This window comes from Pseudorasbora parva, chromosome 14, assembly GCF_024679245.1.
Source record: "Pseudorasbora parva isolate DD20220531a chromosome 14, ASM2467924v1, whole genome shotgun sequence".
Lineage (NCBI taxonomy): Eukaryota > Metazoa > Chordata > Actinopteri > Cypriniformes > Gobionidae > Pseudorasbora > Pseudorasbora parva.
The window spans coordinates 15,653,281-15,672,816 of NC_090185.1; the positions used below are offsets into that span (position 1 = coordinate 15,653,281).

The 19,536-nt window shown below is 40.4% G+C and overlaps 1 protein-coding gene across 1 annotated transcript in view; it reads right to left on the reverse strand.

Moving 5' to 3' along the window:
• Positions 1-8,409: 8,409 nt before the first annotated feature.
• The window catches only part of stab1 (stabilin 1), a 49,253-nt gene continuing 38,126 nt past the window's right edge, over positions 8,410-19,536 (reverse strand). The window contains exons 58-69 of the mRNA XM_067415615.1: positions 19,210-19,317; positions 17,849-18,042; positions 17,619-17,763; positions 17,235-17,368; positions 16,613-16,778; positions 16,418-16,524; positions 10,908-11,027; positions 10,602-10,751; positions 10,401-10,514; positions 9,474-9,620; positions 8,742-8,837; positions 8,410-8,634 (exon numbers count right to left, since the gene is read on the reverse strand). Of these exons, the coding sequence (XP_067271716.1) occupies positions 8,596-8,634; positions 8,742-8,837; positions 9,474-9,620; positions 10,401-10,514; positions 10,602-10,751; positions 10,908-11,027; positions 16,418-16,524; positions 16,613-16,778; positions 17,235-17,368; positions 17,619-17,763; positions 17,849-18,042; positions 19,210-19,317 (1,520 nt within the window). The 3' untranslated portion in view covers positions 8,410-8,595. The remainder of the gene's footprint in view (positions 8,635-8,741; positions 8,838-9,473; positions 9,621-10,400; positions 10,515-10,601; positions 10,752-10,907; positions 11,028-16,417; positions 16,525-16,612; positions 16,779-17,234; positions 17,369-17,618; positions 17,764-17,848; positions 18,043-19,209; positions 19,318-19,536) is intronic.

Genomic DNA, 19,536 nt, shown 5'->3' on the forward strand with positions numbered 1-19,536 from the left:
AAATAATGTTGGAGTAATGACACAGCGTATATTGCCCCAGGCAGTTTTTACTTTAACTGCGCCTGACAGAATAACTTTTTTTTTCTGAGATGATTATTACACTTTACAACAAATAAATAGCTTGTATAATGCCATTAAAAGTTGCTATGGCCTCAGTTAACACATTCCAGCTGCTGGAGAAAACAGCGTCGACATTTTTGATGCGGCAGACAAACTGCATGTGACAAAATGATTGTGATTGAAAGTCATCACATGTAAACACCAGATCGGTTTAGATAACGTCTCAGTCGCGCGCAGTCCTACATCACCGGACTAATTTGCCTAATCTTCTCGGAACTTTAGATCGCGGTCGAAACGCAGACAGCTGCAGGTCTGAGGGGGAGAAAAGTTCCTGTAAAAAAGTTCCTGGTACAAATTGTTCCGGGTAATTTTGGCGGAAACGGGGCTAAAGTTCGTTCTGGCCAGTACATTCCATACTTCATGAGAAAAGCAGGTGTCAATCATCTGCATTTCTCTGCATTAACCACACCCACTTTAAATATATGACCAATCACACAATAGTTCTCAGACACCCGCAAGAAAATAGTTCTGCTTAGACGATGTGTCGAGAACAAGCTGCGAGAACTCCCAAACCAGGGCTGTGAGAACAAACTGACGTCATTTTGTTCTCGCAGCCCTAGGAGCGAGAACTTTTTTGCTTGCTGAATATGTTGCAGCCTTTAACTATGGATGTGATGGTGTGGGTAAGTTTAAGTGTAGGTTTAGGGACAGGTGTGGTGTGGTGGTATGGGTGAATTTAAGGGTAGGTGTGGTGCTATGGGTAAGTTTAAGGGTAGGGTTAGGGACTGGTGTGGTGGTATGGGTAAGTTTAAGGGTAGGGTTAGGGACTGGTGTGGTGGTATGGGTAAGTTTAAGGGTAGGGTTAGGGACAGGTGTGGTGGTATGGGTAAGTTTAAGGGTAAAGTTAGGGACAGGTGTGGTGGTATGGTTGAGTTTAGGGGTAGGGTTAGGGATGGGTGTGGTGGAATGGGTGAGTTTAAGGGTAGGGTTAGGGACAGGTGTGGTGGTGTGGGTAAGTTTAAGGGTAGAGTTAAGGACAGTTGTGGTGGTATGGGTAAGTTTAAGGGTAGGGTTAAGGACAGGTGTGGTGGTATGGGTGAGTTTAAGGGTAGGTTTAAGGAGGGATGTGGTGGTGTGGGTAAGTTTAAGGGTAGGGTTAGGGACAGGTGTGGTGTGGTGTGGGTAAGTTTAAGGGTAAAGTTAGGGACAGTTGTGGGGGTATGGTTAAGTTTAAGGAGGGATGTGGTGGTGTGGGTAAGTTTAAGGGTAAAGTTAGGGACAGGTGTGGTGGTATGGTTGAGTTTAGGGGTAGGGTTAGGGATGGGTGTGGTGGAATGGGTGAGTTTAAGGGTAGGGTTAGGGACAGGTGTGGTGGTGTGGGTAAGTTTAAGGGTAGAGTTAAGGACAGTTGTGGTGGTATGGGTAAGTTTAAGGGTAGGGTTAAGGACAGGTGTGGTGGTATGGGTGTGGTGGTGTGGGTAAGTTTAAGGGTAGGGTTAGGGACAGGTGTGGTGTGGTGTGGGTAAGTTTAAGGGTAAAGTTAGGGACAGTTGTGGGGGTATGGTTAAGTTTAAGGAGGGATGTGGTGGTGTGGGTAAGTTTAAGGGTAAAGTTGGGGACAGGTGTGGTGGTATTGGTAAGTTTAAGGGTAGGGTTAATTGTTATTTTTATACAAGTACAATGTAAAAAAAAACATTGTGTACGTAGTAAGTAAATTGTAACAAATTATTAATTTCAGTGTTGGTTCATAGCAGGTAAGGCCACCTAATAAAAAGTCCAAAAAATGTATTGGATTTTTTGTAATTCTTTTACAATAAATCTCAAACACGGAGATGGAATTTATGTTAGAAACTCTTCTCCTTATTAGTACTTTTGTAAAAAAAAAAAAAAAAAAAAACATATTCACCAGAGTTTTTCTGTTCTTCCAACCATTTTACAGCCTTGCGAAAGGGAACCATCTATAAAGCATGATGCTCCTACCGCTATTCTTTCACAAAGTCAGCCGACATAGTGTTTGCCATCAAAGCATGAATGTTTTGAAAGGTCTGGTCTCATTACACCATTAAGTCTTTGTTTAACATTTTAGTTATCAAATTGTTCAGCTTGAATGACAAACTCAGATTGTTGAATCTTTAGTATGCCATTGGGCAAATTCCCCCCATGATGCGATGTTTCTATAAAGGCTTTCTTCTACATTTGTGAAATGTGTAGGGTGTCTGTTGCCTCGTGTACCATTTCAACCATCTGTCATGGAGGACTACGGTGTCTTTGAAGTTGCCATAGGCCTCTTGGTGGCCTCTATTTCCCCAGCTTTTCTGGTCTGGGCATGTGATTTTGGAGAAATGCCAGTCTGGCCAGATTAAAACAAAGCTGCAAAAAGCAATAATTGAAAATCACTGAATTGTCTTTAAAGCCATATTTTTGTAACAACTGAAGGTTTGTGAAAGGAAAGAAGCAGAACATTTCAATGTTTATCATTGTACATTGTGGCATATAATACAAGATGCAAAAGGAATCATTTGATGAACACCTTATAGTAATTGAGAAAAAGTTGTTTGGAACGAGAATAATATGAATTGCTATGTCTCAGTATTATACACTGTGGAATATAAAGCTCTGAAAAAGTGTAAGAGACTGCTGCAAAATAAGATAAAATAATTTGAGTGGGGGAAAAAACTAAACAAAAAAAAAACAATGAAGTAGCTTAGCTTGTTTGATGGCCTTTCATCTTTCTCTCATTCCAGTGGGCTTCAGGTCTGGAGATTGCAATGGCCATGACAGGGTCTTGATCTTGGGGTCCTCCATCCACACCTTGAATGTCCTGGCTGTGTGGCATTGGTGGTATTGAGCATTGAGCATTGTCCTGCGGGAAAAAACAATCCTTTATGTTGGGGAACATTGTCAGAGCAGAAGGAAGCAATTTTTCTTCCAGGATGAACGATTCTTTTACGTGGCTTGAGTCATGCGTTCTTCACAAAAACGGATCTGCCCGATTCCAGCCTTACTGAAGAACCCCAGATCATTACCAGTCCTCCACTAAGTTTCACAATGATCCATGCCACACAGGCCAATCAAATTGTGGATGGAGAACCACCAGATCAAGACCCTATTATGGCCAGCCCAAACTCCAGACCTGAACCTCACTATAAAACCTTTGGAATGGGATCAAGAGGGATCAAAGTCATCAAACGCAGCCAAGCTGCTTGGGTTTTCACGCCAGGATTGCCATAAAGTCGCCCAACAGCAATGTGACCGACTGATAGAGAGCATGCCAAGACGCATGAAAGCTGTGATTGGAAATCTTGAGTTTTTCCACCAAATATTTATTTTTGAACTCTTCCTAAGTAAAAACATCAGTATTGTCCTTTCTTTGCTTTACTCAAAGTGAAAACAAAATGTTGTCAGTAGTCAATAATATAAAGCTCAAATGTTAATTTTACTCAAACCTATAAATAGTAAATCCAGAGAAACTAATTTTGCTGTGATCTCAATTTTTTCCAGAGCTGTTTATCTACTTTAAGACTGTGCATGAAACACATGATAGTGCCTCACTTTGATAGATTGTTTTTAGCACATTTTATCCCTCTGGAACCAAGAAACTGGAACTTCCTTGGGTGTACCAAAGTTTATGAAAATAACTCATTCCATTTAAGTTATAGCCATAATAGTAGCCTTACCCTTATATGTAGTCCGGTTTAATCTTCCTGCGCTGGTGTCATTCCAGTCAGGAAACCAGCAACTATTTAGATGACTATTTTCCCAAACCAGTTAAGCGCAAACCCCAACCCACTGCTTGATTTTGTTTACAAATGAAATCCATTATCACCTGTCTGTTATGTGATAGCTGATACAAAAATGTACATTAAAAATGTAAGTTTAGTCAGCTTGAAATGTGAAATAGTAAGTGACAAGTTGGATATTTGAGTTGACAACTTGTTGGCAACATGAACACTTTAAGTTGAAACAACTTTTTACAGTGATATTAGGGTTAACGTTTGGGTTTAGGTTAGGGTTGGGTTTTGTGATTCAGTTACTACACTTAACTGGTTTGGACAGTTTATTTAGTTTATTTCGCAAAAGTAAAAATAAGCACTTGCATTCCCATTTGGGGCGTGACACATTTTCTGTCTTTAGGACTTATTGTGTGGACTCAAAGATGGGTTTTCGGCTAGACGGATAATAAAAGATAAATCCTGGGTTTTAACACCTCATTCTTGAAGTTCTAACAATAACAGTTTAACACTGTCACGTACTAAATATGTAGAAACTGAACCAAAGACACCAAACCAACACAAGGCCAATCCTAATCTTCTGTGGTCTCATCACCACATTCATTCTTTGGCATTTGAGGAACTCTGTCTGGCATGACACAACTACAGATTGCTGAATTATTGAAAGGACTGCAACTTCTTTGGCGCTTACGTACGCCTCTTGGTGGCTCCCGAAAGCCTCAGGGATGTCTGTTCTGGGCATGTGGTTTTGGTGGACAGCCAATTCTAGCCACATTCATAGAATCTGATGGCTAAGTGCAAGAATGGTTTGACACTGTAACAACAAATGCAGTTCAGCTTTTTACATTACAGTTCTTGTCTGTTGGTTTGCAAACAATATTGATCATCACCTGCATGATTTTGTAGATGCAAGTTGTTGTTTTTTTTAAAACCTCTTCGGTCAATGTGGTGCCCAGACCTCTACATAACTCTTATTTTGTCATTTTGTTTTGTTGTCCAAACTTGATATTTGCTTGCTTCACAACAGGTGCATTTTTTATTTATCCTACTCAGTCAGATTTCTTCCTCAATACTTGACCCCCTCTCCACATTTACTTTAAAATGTGTTAGTTCTCACAGACAAACACCACATGCCTCCTTGACTACGTTGTAGTCTCCTCCTTTCATACATTTCAAAGCAAGCACAATGAAAGGTGTGACACGACAGATTTGTGTGTGACCCAGAAGCCTCTCTGTCTAGAGTGGGGATGGGTGTCGCTGCTTTGTTGCGGAAGAGCGTGATGAAAATGGGGGGATGGGAAATGAGGGGAACTGGAAGAATGGCGGAGGAAAAGCCCATGCTATGAATACACTGCAGTCCTCATTAGCCCTGGGTCCTAAAGCCCTCGGGATATTCCCCAAATCACAGAAATTAGTAAAGAAAATGTACCTCAGAATGGTCAATGCATTATTGGATGATCTTTTTGAAGTTGTATATCACCACAGTCCATTAAAGACTGCTTATAGCTGTTAGGTCTGTTTTTGCTAGCCAAAAAGAGCTTCCTGTATGAGGCCTAACACGCTTACTGCTAATGATTGATGTACCAAATTATTACTTCAGTATTTGCAAGGCAGAGCTGCATTGATATTAATCAAACATATCATCCTTACAATTAATCAAACATTATCTTCTTTACGATTTTTTTATGATTAATTCAGCTTGAACCGCTTAACATGCAGTCCTTTTAACTCTTTCCCCACCCTGCGGCAATATTTTTAAATAATTTTCACAAAAGTTTCATGCCCCCCAGAATATTTAGTTGTATGAAAATCTGAATGTGCAATATATCAAAAAGAAGAACAAACCCTCTGCTTGGTGCAACTTTACAGTTCCCACTGGATAACGTCCTTCACATAAAAGCTTAATAAGACCTAAACCTCGTCGTCAGATAATCAGTATGATGCTGCCACCACCAAACTATGATGCTGCCACCACCATATTTGACAGTAGGGATGGTGTGTTCAGGGCGATGAACTGTGTTGCTTTTACGCCAAACATAACGTTTTGCATTGTTGTCAAAAAGTTCAATTTTGGTTTCATCTGACCAGAGCACCTTCTTCCACATGTTTAGTGTGTCTCCCAGATGGCTTGTGGCAAACTTTAAACAACACTTTTTTCTTCTTGCCACTCTTCCATAAAGGCCAGATTTGTGCAGTATACGACTGATTGTTGTCCTATGGACAGAGTCTCCCACCTCAGCTGTGGATCTCTGCAGTTCATCCAGAGTGATCATGGGCCTATTGGCTGCATCTCTGAACAGTCTTCTCCTTGTATGATCTGAAAGTTTAGAGGGACGGCCAGGTCTTGGTAGATTTGCAGTGGTCTAATACTCCTTCCATTTCAATATTATCGCTTGCACAGTGCTCCTTGGGATGTTTAAAGCTTGGGAAATCTTTTTGTATCCAAATCCAGCTTTAAACTTCTCCACAACAGTATCTTGGACCTGCCTGGTGTGTTCCTTGTTCTTCATGATGCTCTCTGCGCTTTAAACGGACCTCTGAGACTATCACAGTGCAGGTGCATTTATACGGAAACTTGATTACACACAGGTGGATTCTATTTATCATCATTAGTCATTTAGGTCAACATTGGATCATTCAGAGATCCTCACTGAACTTCTGGAGAGAGTTTGCTGCACAGAAAGTAAAGGGGCCGAATAATTTTGCACTCCCAATTTTTCAGTTTTTGATTTGTTAAAAAAAAGTTTGAAATATCCAATAAATTTCGTACCACTTCATGATTGTGTACCACTTGTTGACTCTTCACAAAAAAAATACAGTTTCACAGTGTTGGGCAAGCTACTTGGAAAATGTAGTGAGCTAAGCTACCAGTTACTCTACATTAAATTAAGCTTCACTACACTGAAGCTAACCCCCTGGGAAATGTAGCAAGCTAAGCTACAGCAACTTGATAAAAGTAGTTTACTACATCTAAGCTACTTTTTATTTATTTAATTTTATATTGAACCCACTTCATTCCAATCAATGCTATTTCAGTGATCAATAAAAGTCAAGCATATAGACACACATTTTTTTAAGTTATTCATAAAACTGTCCGAAATCAATTCGGCAACAAAAACATGTGATCAAAAATATTAACAAAACCAGGGGCCTATTGCACAAAACTAGGATAAGGGATTAAGCCGGGATATCTTGGTGATCTTGTCATTTTTATGCAAAATTTAGTACACAGCTGTCATGTAAACATACCCTGAAGGCAAACTCATGCCAAGAACGATAACGATAATGAAAGATAACTGCTTATTAGTGGATAAATTGAGCCAGGATCACCAAAATATCCCAGCTTCATCCCTTATCCTAGTATTGTGCAATAGGCCCCTGGTGTCGAGTGTGTGTGTGTGTGTGTGTGTGTGTGTGTGTGTGTGTGTGTGTGTGTGTGTTCATCTGTATGTGTATGATATGCATACACAACTGTGTGTTTGCATTTATGCGCAATTTAGACTTGGGCACTTTTGCAGGACAAACTGTAATTTAATTTACAACTCAACTTGTACAAAAAAAGTCCAGTCCAGAAAGTACAGTAGCAAAATAATTAAGCCCTGCTCCAAACAGTACCAACATGGCAAAAAACAAAAACAACCTGTGTGTGTGTGTGTGTCTCCCACACACATGAAACAAGTTTCATTCATTCATTCATTCATATCAAGAGGTGGCCAGGCTGGACCCCGATACTTTTAACAAGAGTTTATTCAAGAGACACAATAGATTTTAAAACTTTGCAGTTTCTCTTTTGTCAGCGCGCGGACGATGCGCATGCAACAGCGAATTGAGCGCTAGGAGAAAAAAACCCGTCAACTAGATAGTGCGAATGTGCACGCGCCTATCCCGTCTTTACGCGCTCACTGCCAAAGGAGTATTTTGAAAGGCTCGCATTATTATCTGTGCGCGTCTGCGCGAGGCAGAAAGGAACGTACAAAGTGAAGTATATCCACGTTCTTATCAGTTGTGTTTTCAATTTGAGCTTGATCCTCAGAAATGCTTGGGAAAATGTAACGTTAGCTTGTGTGGACGCTACCGCACTACTTGATCAACAGAAGAGCTTCGCTACTGAAAAGCTATTTCATTGAGAAAACAGCGACGCTACCACCACGCTATTGAAAATGTAGTTAAGCTAGTAGCGTCACTACTTGTAGCGACGCTACTGCCCAACACTGCAGTTTCATATCATTATGTTTGAAGCCTGAAATGTGGCAAAAGGTCGCAAAGTTCAAGGGGGCCGAATACTTTCGCAAGGCACTGTATTTCTTTAATATTTTATCTTTTTTAAATCTATTGCAGGTCAAAAATAAAGGATGTTGTCTTCCTATCAAGTAGTATGAACAGGTGGTCTTGTTCCTCTGGGGAATTTGCACTCTTCTCCCTCCTGCGTTATGCTTCAGTTGACTGCATTACGACTGAACAAGACAAAAATACCCTTCTATTATATCAACGAGACCTTTGGGATTATGCATTGCAGTTGGATATATTAATGAGACCCCAGGTTTTAGTCCCTGGACAGCTGATTTCCTTTACAATTGGCCAAGAACCCTCTCAAAAACAACAGGTAAACAAATGTAACCAATGTTTTTAGCAGATGTCTTTATTGAACTGAAAGCACCATGGTAGGTTGATGTTGTCTAGGACTTAATTAGGGTCTTTTATTTTTAGGTTCAACCCTATACAAAAGTGTTGAGGCCAGGTTCTCTGTAGTAGTTAGCTGATTGCAGGTAAACAAAGAGAGAGGAGTTCAACGCTGCTGTCTGTGCTAGTCAAGGAGGTTGGGTGTGTCTGTAGCAGCTGATTCCTGAAACAAACAAATTGGATGAGAAGAATCACCTACAAATGTGTTTGACCAGTAGAAAAAATTGTAATTTGTTAAAATTCCAAGTACATAGGACTTTCTATATTTACCCCAAATGGTTCTGCAAACGCCCTGTGGCCACTGTATAAAGGGTTTGGGATGGATACTAAAGCAGGGTTTGTGGAAGCACCATCTTCATCATCATTCTGTTGAACAATAAATAAGACATTACATTCATTTATCTTTAAAAAAAAAAAAAAAAATTCTCATCATAAATGAAGTTATTTCGTTTTCTGGGTTATCATTTTAAATGATTTCACTTCAGTTGGTTTTCATTGCTTTTTATCCCGAGTCTGCTGGCCAAAAGAGAGCAAGACAGAGATAGTAATAAAACAAGAATCAACATAGACTTGGCTTTTCAGAGATGGCAAGAACTGAGGAATATAAATGTAATTTTTATTACTCAACTGGTGTTTTATTGAACTGATAAATTGTTGTATGTAGCTCTCTAACAGAGTTCATTGTAAAGCATTATCTATTGTGAAGGGTCAAATTCATCCGCACATAGCCAAAGCACAAACAAAACAATATTCTTCTGCAAAATTCAATTGCAATTTTGAGGTTGTTTTAATTGCTAGAGTGCCAAAAGTTCCATAATGTACTGTTAATCAAAAATATTAGAAGAAAATGTTTTTAGGAATATGGTGTAACCAGTAATGATTTGTATAAGACTCAAATGTTAAGACAATTCAGAACAAATTCAGAACATTGGGGCTGGAAAAAGAAGTTTGTCATTGAAATTCTGAGATTATATTTTGAGACAGACAGAGATTTCAATTTACCTTGAAATACTGGAAGCGAAAGGCATCATTCTTGTGCTTAAGGACATAGTATGCGAGCCCGGCGATAATACAAACAATGGCGATGACAATCAACACAGTGGTCACTGCGATGCCGCTGGACTGTGAGATTGGAAGGACTGCTGGCACCTAAAAATTAGATTGTACATTTCACTATATGTAACTTACTTTTATGAATAATAATTAAAATTTTGAATTTATGTGTATAGATCCCTTAATCCTACCCAATACCTAAACTTTAAATGCTAGAAAAACGAAGAAAAATCTTACTAACTATTAATAAGCAGTAAATTAGGAGTTTATTGAGGCAAAAGTCGTTGTTAATAGTGAATATATGTTCCCCATACTAAAGTGTTACCGAAATTTCAAATATGTTGAGATTACATTTTGGAGTGGGTAGGTGGTTGGATGGATGCTTAGGTGGATGGATGCAAGGGGATGTGGGTGGATGGATAGATGGGTGCATGCATGGATGCATTTGGATGGATAGATGGATGCACGAGTGGGTGGATGGATGCATGGGTTAGTGGATCGATCGATCAATGGTTGGATGGATGCGTGGGTGGGTGGATGGATGCATTTGGATGGATAGATGGATGCACGAGTGGGTGGATAGATGTATGGGTTAGTGGATCAATCGATCAATGGTTGGATTCGATACGTGGGTGGGTGGATGGATGCATTTGGATGGATAGATGGATGCATGAGTGGGTGGATAGATTGATGTATGAGTGGGTGGATGGATGGATGCATCGGTGGATAGATGAAAAGTGCAAAGCATAACTGCTGCAATCTAAACCATCAGTGCAATTATCTATGATCCTCTCTAATAAATTCTGCCTGTACATCCATAAAGCAAAGCAGTTCTCCAATATACTCCACTGTACAAATACAAAAGTGGCCACTTACTGGAACAGAAGGTGCTCTCAAAGGCCCATCAATGACATGGATTAGACCATTGATGGCTGGAATGTTCCAGTCCAATATAACCTTATTATTCACCAGTTTTGGGGGTTGAGAGTTCTGTGGAAACCAATAAAGCACACAGATTGCTTGACATTGTCTACCAATTGACCTCTAAGCGGTGTAAAGTTGCTGAGGTTTGTTTACCTCAGCCTGACTGGTGGAATTGGAGGGAATTGTTACAATGAGGTCGGAGCCCAGGCGAGACTGGATTACTGTGTTGTGCTTCATGTCCTCGTAGTATTGAAGACTATTGATGCTGGATATATGATACAGCAAATCCCTCCATGATAAAGTCTGAAAAAGGAAATAAACTGAATCAAGGCCAGCAGTGAAAGAGAGCGTGTCCTACTGATTCCTCTTGTCTTTGTTAGTTCTCTTCCGCTCAGTTTTCTCTGACTCATCCACACTTGTTCATATGAAAATTATTTTTTGGCTTATATTGATAATCACCTTGTTTGCAGTGAAACCACCGTTATGTGGTACGAAAACTGTAATGTTTAATGATTTGTCGGACAAGGACTTCAGCAGGTTCTTGCCCTCTTCTCCATCCTCTGCATATTTCAGTAAAGTCTGTAGAAGGAAACCAACAGTAACGTGACTCCATTGTTATGAAATTAGAATAATCCTGGTTGAACATGACTTAATTTCTATTGGCATTAATTAAGTGACACAAATCTATTTACCACAGTTGATTTTTATTGCTTCGTTTTTTTTTTCTTTAATTAAAATGATTAACTAAATTATTTTGGAATGTGTTAGTTTATATTAGTCAGTTTTTCCTGTGCCCACTCTTTCCATCCTGTTAGTCTTATGGTTTTAATTAGAAAGGCCAGTTCTTTGATGACATCATCCTCCAGGAAGAGGCATTATTTTTGGAGGGAAACAGCACAAACATCTAGGATTCAATCAATTCTGGGATGCTTTGAGGTGTTAGCTGGTTTCTAAAACAATCCTTTTTTGATCAAATTCCTCTTTTACTAACTTGAGTACTTTATTTCCATCCGTTTAATTTTCTTGACATTGTATAAATAATCAACAGGTATAATTTGTCATTTTTTATTAAAATAACAATTTTTAAGTGACTAACAAGAATATATTTTAGAATTTGTGGTCAGTAATATTTTTTTACGTTTTTTTTTTTAAAAGACGTCTTGTGCACACCAAGGTTTCATTTATTTTATCCAAATTACAGTAAAATATTATGTAGTATAATTTAAAATAACAGTTTTCTATTTGTACATATTTAGAGCCAGAGCAACGATTGTGACTCTATTTTAACTGCTCGGTCCATTATTAATGTTCTCCGAAAAGTATCACATTTTTAGTGATTGACGGTTGAGAGTGAACGTACTCGAAAATGTATTAAACTTTGCACACACGTCAGAAGTGGTTAACATTTAAGTCTGATATGGTTTTCAGAACCATATCGAGCATAAAATGGCTCGATAGCGCCAAACACAAAATTTAGATTAAGGTAAGTGCTATTTGTGCTACGTTTCACGTACAAATATGAAATTTTGTAGACACAACTGCCCAATACCTACAAAAAAGTCCCAGGGAGCAAAATCTGAAAACCCAACAGGAAGAAAATTTTGAATTTTCTATGCAAAATCATAAAAACATTAAATCATGAAACACTTGGCTAAGTGCTAAGAGGTGGAGGTTGCATGGGTGCAAGGGCCATTTCATTTATTACTGCTTGCAGCTTTGAAAATGTAATTTATTCCTCTGATCAAAGCTGAATTTTCAGCATAATTACTCCAGTCTTCAGTGTCACATGATCATTTAGAAAACATTCTAACATGCTGAATTTGCTGCTCAAAAAAGCAAATTCTGGTTCCATTCCAGTCGGTCACAAATTGGGATCACGCAAGGGATCCTTTTCAAGTTTAACTAAACGAGCCAATGAACTTTGGGATGAAACTTTGCATCACGCGTTCTGCCCCCTGCAGCGCGGGTATAAATACGGAAGCGGATGCTGCATATCTTTGCATTTTGCTTCGGAGGTGAGCAGATGTGTTCAGCTCTATTTTCTGTTGCTGATACAAGTCATCTGCTGTTTTCAGAGAGCTTGTCTCTTATTGGTGCTGGTGTGAAGGCATTTGCAGTGGTGACCCCAATCTCAAAGCTGTTCTCACAGCTGATATGTGAGCTGTGAGAGTGCACAGAGAGCTGTTTTTACAGCTGGTGTGTGCGCTGTGAGAGAGTGTTCAAGGGCTGTTTGAAAGCTGGTAAGAGTGAGCGCCTTCAACGAGAGTGGAGTGCACACAACAGGCTTGCACCTTTCGTCCTGTTGGTGTGCCGTGGTCATCCCCTGCATGCTTCAGCACTAGAGAGCGCAAAATCTCTAAAAGAGCAACACGGGTGTGACGCTGCATCTTTTTCAAGATGACATTCCTCCCACACGTTTCTGGATTTGGTCAATATCTGCCTCAGGTGGATGATCATGATCGCTGTCTCTTGTGTTTAAGCATTAAGCAGTTCTCTGCAGCCCAAAAGCAGACAGAGGCCATCAAGCACATCCTGCCCAATCGGTCAACTGCCACCTCCGTCCTTGCTCAGCCACAGCAGCAGCCTGCACCTAGGCAGCAGAGGGCCACCCGCAAGAGAAGCTCCCAGCCTGTCCAAGCCCCAGGTAAATTTGCTGGTAAGAGGAAACGCAAGCGGCCCTAAGACAGGTGACCCAGAGGAGGAAGAAACTGCTCCCCGGGAGATGGTGACTGCTCAACTCCCTCCATGAAGGAGGGCCATGTGGAAAATATTTTGTTTTGTTTTCTTTACGAACCCAAAAACTTCAGTAAAAAAGTATTTTCTAACATCTCTGGGTCTTGTGAGTTCGGGAATAACAGCCTGCGAAGCTATGCCTCACCGCTTTTGTTCCTGTCTTCACAAGCAAAGAGGTGAGGAAGACAGTGTGCAATGCTCGAAAATGCAAGCAAGCGTTCTCACGCACACATTGCGCACTCAGACCCCACATCGGGACACTATGCCTCTCGAGTCGGGTCCCTGCCCTCCACCTGTCCCTGGTCCCACTGGTATGGCTGGTACTGCTTCATTTTATTAAAAAAGGTGATGGGTTACGGTGGGATGGACCTGTGTCTCTTGAACTGGGCCCTTCAAATGCTCAAGATGTTCAAGATGTTAACATAGAAACACATTTTCAAATGCATTTATTCCCAAGTGTGTTTTGCAGTGATTGGCTTGAAGAATGTGTACTTTCATGTCTCGATTCTTCCTCAACACAGGTTTTGCTTTCGAGGGTCGGGCATATCAGTACAGAGTCTTGCCCTTCGGGCTGGCCCTGTCGTCTTGTGTTTTTACGAAGGTTGCAGAGGCGGCCATTGTTCTCCTGAGAGAACTTGGCATTCGCATCCCTAACTACCTCAACGAAAAAATCCTTCTTGCCCACTCGTGAAAAGACTTGAGTGAACACAGGAATATGGGGCTCAGGCATCTCAGTCTGTTGGGTCCTCGGATCAACTGGGACAAGAGCTAATTCTCCCCTGTGCAGAGGATCTCTTATCTCAGTATGGAGCTGGACTCAGTCAACCAGACAGCTCACCTGAAAAACCTTGCCAAACTAACAGCTGTGGTTAGACCTTTTGTTTCTTTTGGGCAGGAGTTCCCTTAGAACAAGTGTCCAAACATGCTGTGGTTCCCACGGATGCCTCTGCCACCATACAACGGGCATGCAGTTTTAGGTCTGTGGACAGGGCCTCAACTGCATTGGCATATCATTTGCCTTAAGTTGCTGGAAGTGCAATTTGAGCCGAGTCACCTAAAAGGCCTGCTACAGGGCAAGCACGTACTTGTCCATATGGACAGCACTCTGACCGTTGCGTACATCAACCATCAAGTTGGTCTACACTCCCGTCACATGTGGTAACTCATCCGCCATCTCCTCTTTGGAGTCAGAAGGATCTGAGGTTCCTTCGTGCCATTCATATCCTAGGCCTTCTCAATTGTGCAGTTGACATGCTCTCAGGACAGCCTGTGCTTCCGGGAGAGTGGTGACTCCATCCCCAGGTGGTCTAGCTGATATGGCATAACTTTGGAGTCACACAGGTAGACATGTTTGCCTCTCCGGATTTGTCCCATTGCCAGTTGTTCTATTCCCTTTTGGTATAGATGCGCTAGCACACAGCTTGCCCTGAGGCCTATGCAAGTATGCAATTCCTCCAGTGAGCCTTCTTGCACAGACATTGTGCAAAGTCAGGGAGGACGAGAAGCAGGTCTTCATAATTGTGCAGTATTGGCCCAACCAGACCTGGTTCCCAGAACTGATGCTCCTCTCGACAGCACCTCTCTGGCTCATTCCTCTGAGGAAGGATCCATTTTCTTAGAGACAAAGAACCCAATGTTACCCCCATCCAGACCTCTGGAAAGTCCATGTCTGGTCCCTGGATGGGATGTGAAGGTTCTAGGTGGTTTACTCCAGTCATGGTAGACACCATCACTTCCGCTAGAGTGTCCTCTATGAGGCGCATCTATGCATTGAAGTGGAACCTGTTCGTTGAGAGGTGTTCTTTCTGCCAGGAAAACCCCAGAAAATGCCCAGTCAGAGTTGTGCTTTCCTATGATCCCATATCAGAAGAGGTTACCCCACTAGATTGGATGCTATTGTCTTGGTGTACCAAACCCAAGATGTGCCTTGTCCATTCAGGTTGAGAGGACACTCTACTAGAAGTGTTGCTTTCTCCTGGACATTGGCTCAAGGCGCATCGCTAACAGATATTAGTAGAGCTGCGGACTGGGCGACACCTAATATGTTCACTAGATTCTATAGCCTTCGTGTAGACACAACAGTGTGGTGAAATTGCTCAAGTGTTGGCTTGCTGCGCCATTCTTGCTTGGTTGGCTAGATACATGCACTAATTGCTCAAGAAGGTGAACCCAGAAACGGCTAACCCTGTTGAGTTCCTCTGTCACCCCCGGCAGTCAGACGTGGTGGAGCATCTGGTGCCAGGCTTAACACTCGTATGCATTAAGGAACCTGTCCTAGGCTGCTAGTGCGACCCCATATGTGTATTCTTCTACGGTATCGCTACCCTGTCGGCTAGCCAGTGTCTTTCCCTTGACAGAGCAAGCTCTGTCGTCTCTGCCAGTGTTGTCTCCCCCTAATTAGGCTGGAGCCACTTTAGAGACATTCCATATATTGTACTACCCTAACCGGCAGTCCATATGTGTAACTTCCACATAGTTACCGTGGCTTCTGCAGCATTCCCTTTCCGCTAGAAGGGGCATGCTTTCCTAGCGTTATCCAATAGTCTCGCTGGGTGGGTCATGCAGAAACAGCAGTGTTGACTTTCTCTGCATAAGCATATCCCCCAGGGCGCTGAAAGGGCCCAAAGCATGGCATTTATTTAGGAATACCAATTCATCGGGTCATCTCTGACGTGATGATGAGAGTGACTAACTGAAAGGGAACACCTCGGTTACGTATGGTAACCCTCGTCCCCTGAAGGAGAGAATGGAGACGTCATGTCCCGTTGCACTAGCAGCTATATCTTTGCTGCGACCGGTTCACCAGCTTGGCTGGTGAAAAGCAAAGATATGCATCTGCTTCCGTGTTTATACCCGCGCTGTGACATGACTTCTCCATTTCCTCCTTCAGTGTTACCATAAGTAACTGAGACGTTATTATGTGCTGATTAGCATTTTTAAGGAAACCATGATAATAATAAAAAATGCAGGAATCCTTGATAAACAGAAATGTCTAAATAACAGAATATATTTTAAATAAAAATCGTTTGACACATTATAAATGTCTTTATGGTCTCTTTTGATACATTTAATGTGTCATTACTGAATAAATGTATTAATTTCAGTCAGAAAACCCCAAACTTTTGAACAATTTACAGGTCTACTATATATATTTGAGTTTACTGTAATGCATAGCACATGTTTACAGTAAACACTGTAAATACAGACATTATTTTCTGTGGTTTAAGGCCACTTACTGTGTAAAACACTGAAAAATTGGAACTGGAGGCAACAACTGAAGCCAAGTCTCCATTACAGAATTCCCCACTTCCAATGTATCCAGGTCCACATTCACAAGAAACCTCTGTAAAAGAGAAAAATGTCTGTCATTTGACATCAAGATGTTTAGATATTGTAAAATGTTAAAGAGAAGCATTTCCTGACAGTCATACCATTCATCCTGTAGCAGTACGCATCATACGGCCAACTGGCATTGACTGGCTCTTTGTACAACACAATACCAACATGATTGTCACCACATTTAGCAGAAGGAAACCGGATCGGATAGCCCACTTTCTTCCCGTCTATCCATCCTGCCACACATAGATGCATTCCCAACTGGAAAAAGAAGAAAAGCTTTATTTTATAACGTAAATTAGCCAGCCATGACTCCAGTCTTCAGTCACATAATCCTTCAGAAATCATTCTAATATGATTTAGTGCTCAAGAAAAATTTGTCATTATCAATGTTGAAAACAGTATTAACCTTTTTGTGGAACGTGATCATTTTTTTCCAGGATTCTTTGATGAATAAAAAGTAAAAGTTTTATTTTATAATGTCCATTCATAAACAGTTGAATTTAACAAAATGTTATGTGATTTTTTGGGGGAAAACAAGTGGCTAGTGGTGAAGTTTTTCTCTTCGTGTAAATTTATGATCTAATAAATATTTCGATTTTTTTTACTGGAAAATTGGGCATCAATATTTTTTAGCACCTTAAGCTGAAAAGCTTTGCTGTTTCGACACCTTAAATGCAAGATATGTGCACTCTTAAATTGGGGTCAAATAGTCACCTGTTGCGCATCAGAGAGCTGCGAGAACGTAGCAAGAGTGGCTCCCTCGGCCTTACAAGCTTCCTGTGCTCGGCTGAAATTGAGTTTATACTTCCCCTCAGATGAGCGCAGATGAAAAACACCTGCTGTTTTTGCTGAAACACAAGAATGAAAGCTTTTGTTTTTAAGGCAAGACACTACAGAATTTTAGGCTATTCGGACCATTTTCAGACCAGTGGAATTTAAACATCCAGTGTTTATTACACTTTATCTATTTGATTCTATAGTTTTCGATTACAATACACATCTATAAAAGTGGTGAGTCTGAAATCTCCACTTCAGCAGTACCACTAAAACTTTGCTTCTTGCCTTAAATACTAAGACTTTTTTTTTTTGAAATCGTACTGTGGAAATGAAGGTCTTTGCACATCGCTTTGGGGTCGCAGCCGCCGTTATCCTCCAGACAGCGGTCAACAGGGGGCACCACTTTCTCCAAGCACTGAATTCCATTTCCCACGTAGCCCGTGAGACATTCGCAGCGCCTTTCGCTCTGTCATAAGGTAAATGTTACACATTTTACATACCTTCACAGCTCTCACCAAATAACAACAATGAAAAGTAGTAGTTTCACATACAGGTCCAGTGAAAATGCATTCTGCGAAATCGCTGCAGCCACCGTTCACCTCCTCTACACATCGGTTAATGGGCAAGCAGATGCGTCCGTCTCCAGAGTATCCGGTACGACAGGAGCAGTTAACGCTGACACCAGTCTGCAAACAGTCTGCTTCTTCATGGCAGCCTCCGTTATATTCACTGCAAAGATCCGGAGCTAAAAAACAAAAACACAATTTAGGCCGAAATGTGATTTTATCCACTGGTAGGGTTGCCAACCATTCCGTATAATAGGGAATCGTCCCATATTTAAGGCATCAATGAAGCGTTCCGTATGCCTTTCATGACATATGCACTAAATTGAAAATGAATCATTCCTTTGAGATAAAAAATTGTTTGATTTGTGGACATATTCGTTCGCGGAAGGCTTTAAGACCCATCAGAATCCTCTACCGTTGCCGGCTTCACAGCGCGTGGCTCGCGTGCTAACGGCAAATCCCCTTCACTGTTCGCAGTTTGATTTTGGTAAATCAGTTTGGGCGGATACAAACAACGTGATTATTGTTCAAACATATTTTATGTTTACGTAACTTGTAGCATATTCAAATGTTTAACTGAAAAATATGCATTTTTATTTATTCATACATGGTTGCAACAAAATTTTGTTAAAAAAAAATGTAAGTGCCATTGTGTAAAAAAATAAATACAAAAATTACAGGCTGAAATTTCAAAGATGTTCAGTTATATTCTTTACATATGGCTATCTATGCATCTTCCTGACCAAAAAAAAAAAAAGATAAAAAAAACCTTTTTTTTAAATAATTTTTAAAAGATGATATTTAATATAGCTACCTTGGTGTAGAAAATAAATACACCAAAAATAACAACACACCATTTCAGAAAGTTGGCAACCCTATCCACTGGGAATCATCCACAATAAAACTACAAATGTATGCTCTTCTTGTTTTACATTGCAAATATCTGAAAATTCTTAAATCAAGATAAATTACTTGAGAAGGAAAATGATGGAAGGAAAGTAAGGAAAATTTGTATGAATAATTTTTTTCTGTAAAACAACACTTGCAGTAAGACTCAAGTGAGTTAAACTCTTAAGTGAGTTCAAGTTTGAGATTGAGACATCAATCAATTAGTATAAAGTTTATCATTCACACCACAACTATAATGATCACAAAAAAAAACAATATTATTGGAATCAAGTTTTTATAATGAGCTAATAAATGATAGCCAATCAGAATCTAAAATATTTTAAAGAGCTTGAGCATTTAAAGTGACAGACAAGTAATATTGTGTGTTTTTATAGTTATCATTCTTGTTCTTAATACAACTCATTCTTACAATTGTTCCCACACAATTCATAACCCACCTGTGCAGTTGATGCCATTTCCGCCATAGGGCGGCACACATTCACACCGATTGTTAGGGAGGCATACTGCATTGATATCACATGTGGGAGAGCAGACCGGCTTGACTTCTGTTGAATAAAATGCAAAAGAGAGTGTTGGTTAAATAAATGCTTTAAAAAGACTAAATAATTCACTTGATAGAAAACTTCTCAATTTCTCTGGGATACTAATATTTTGCAAGTGAATGCAAAGTTTTGTGGGGAAGCGCAAATATTTTGCAAGCGAATGTAAAGTTTCTCAGTGAAATACAAATATTTTGCGAGCAAGTGTAAAGTTTCTTGGGGAAA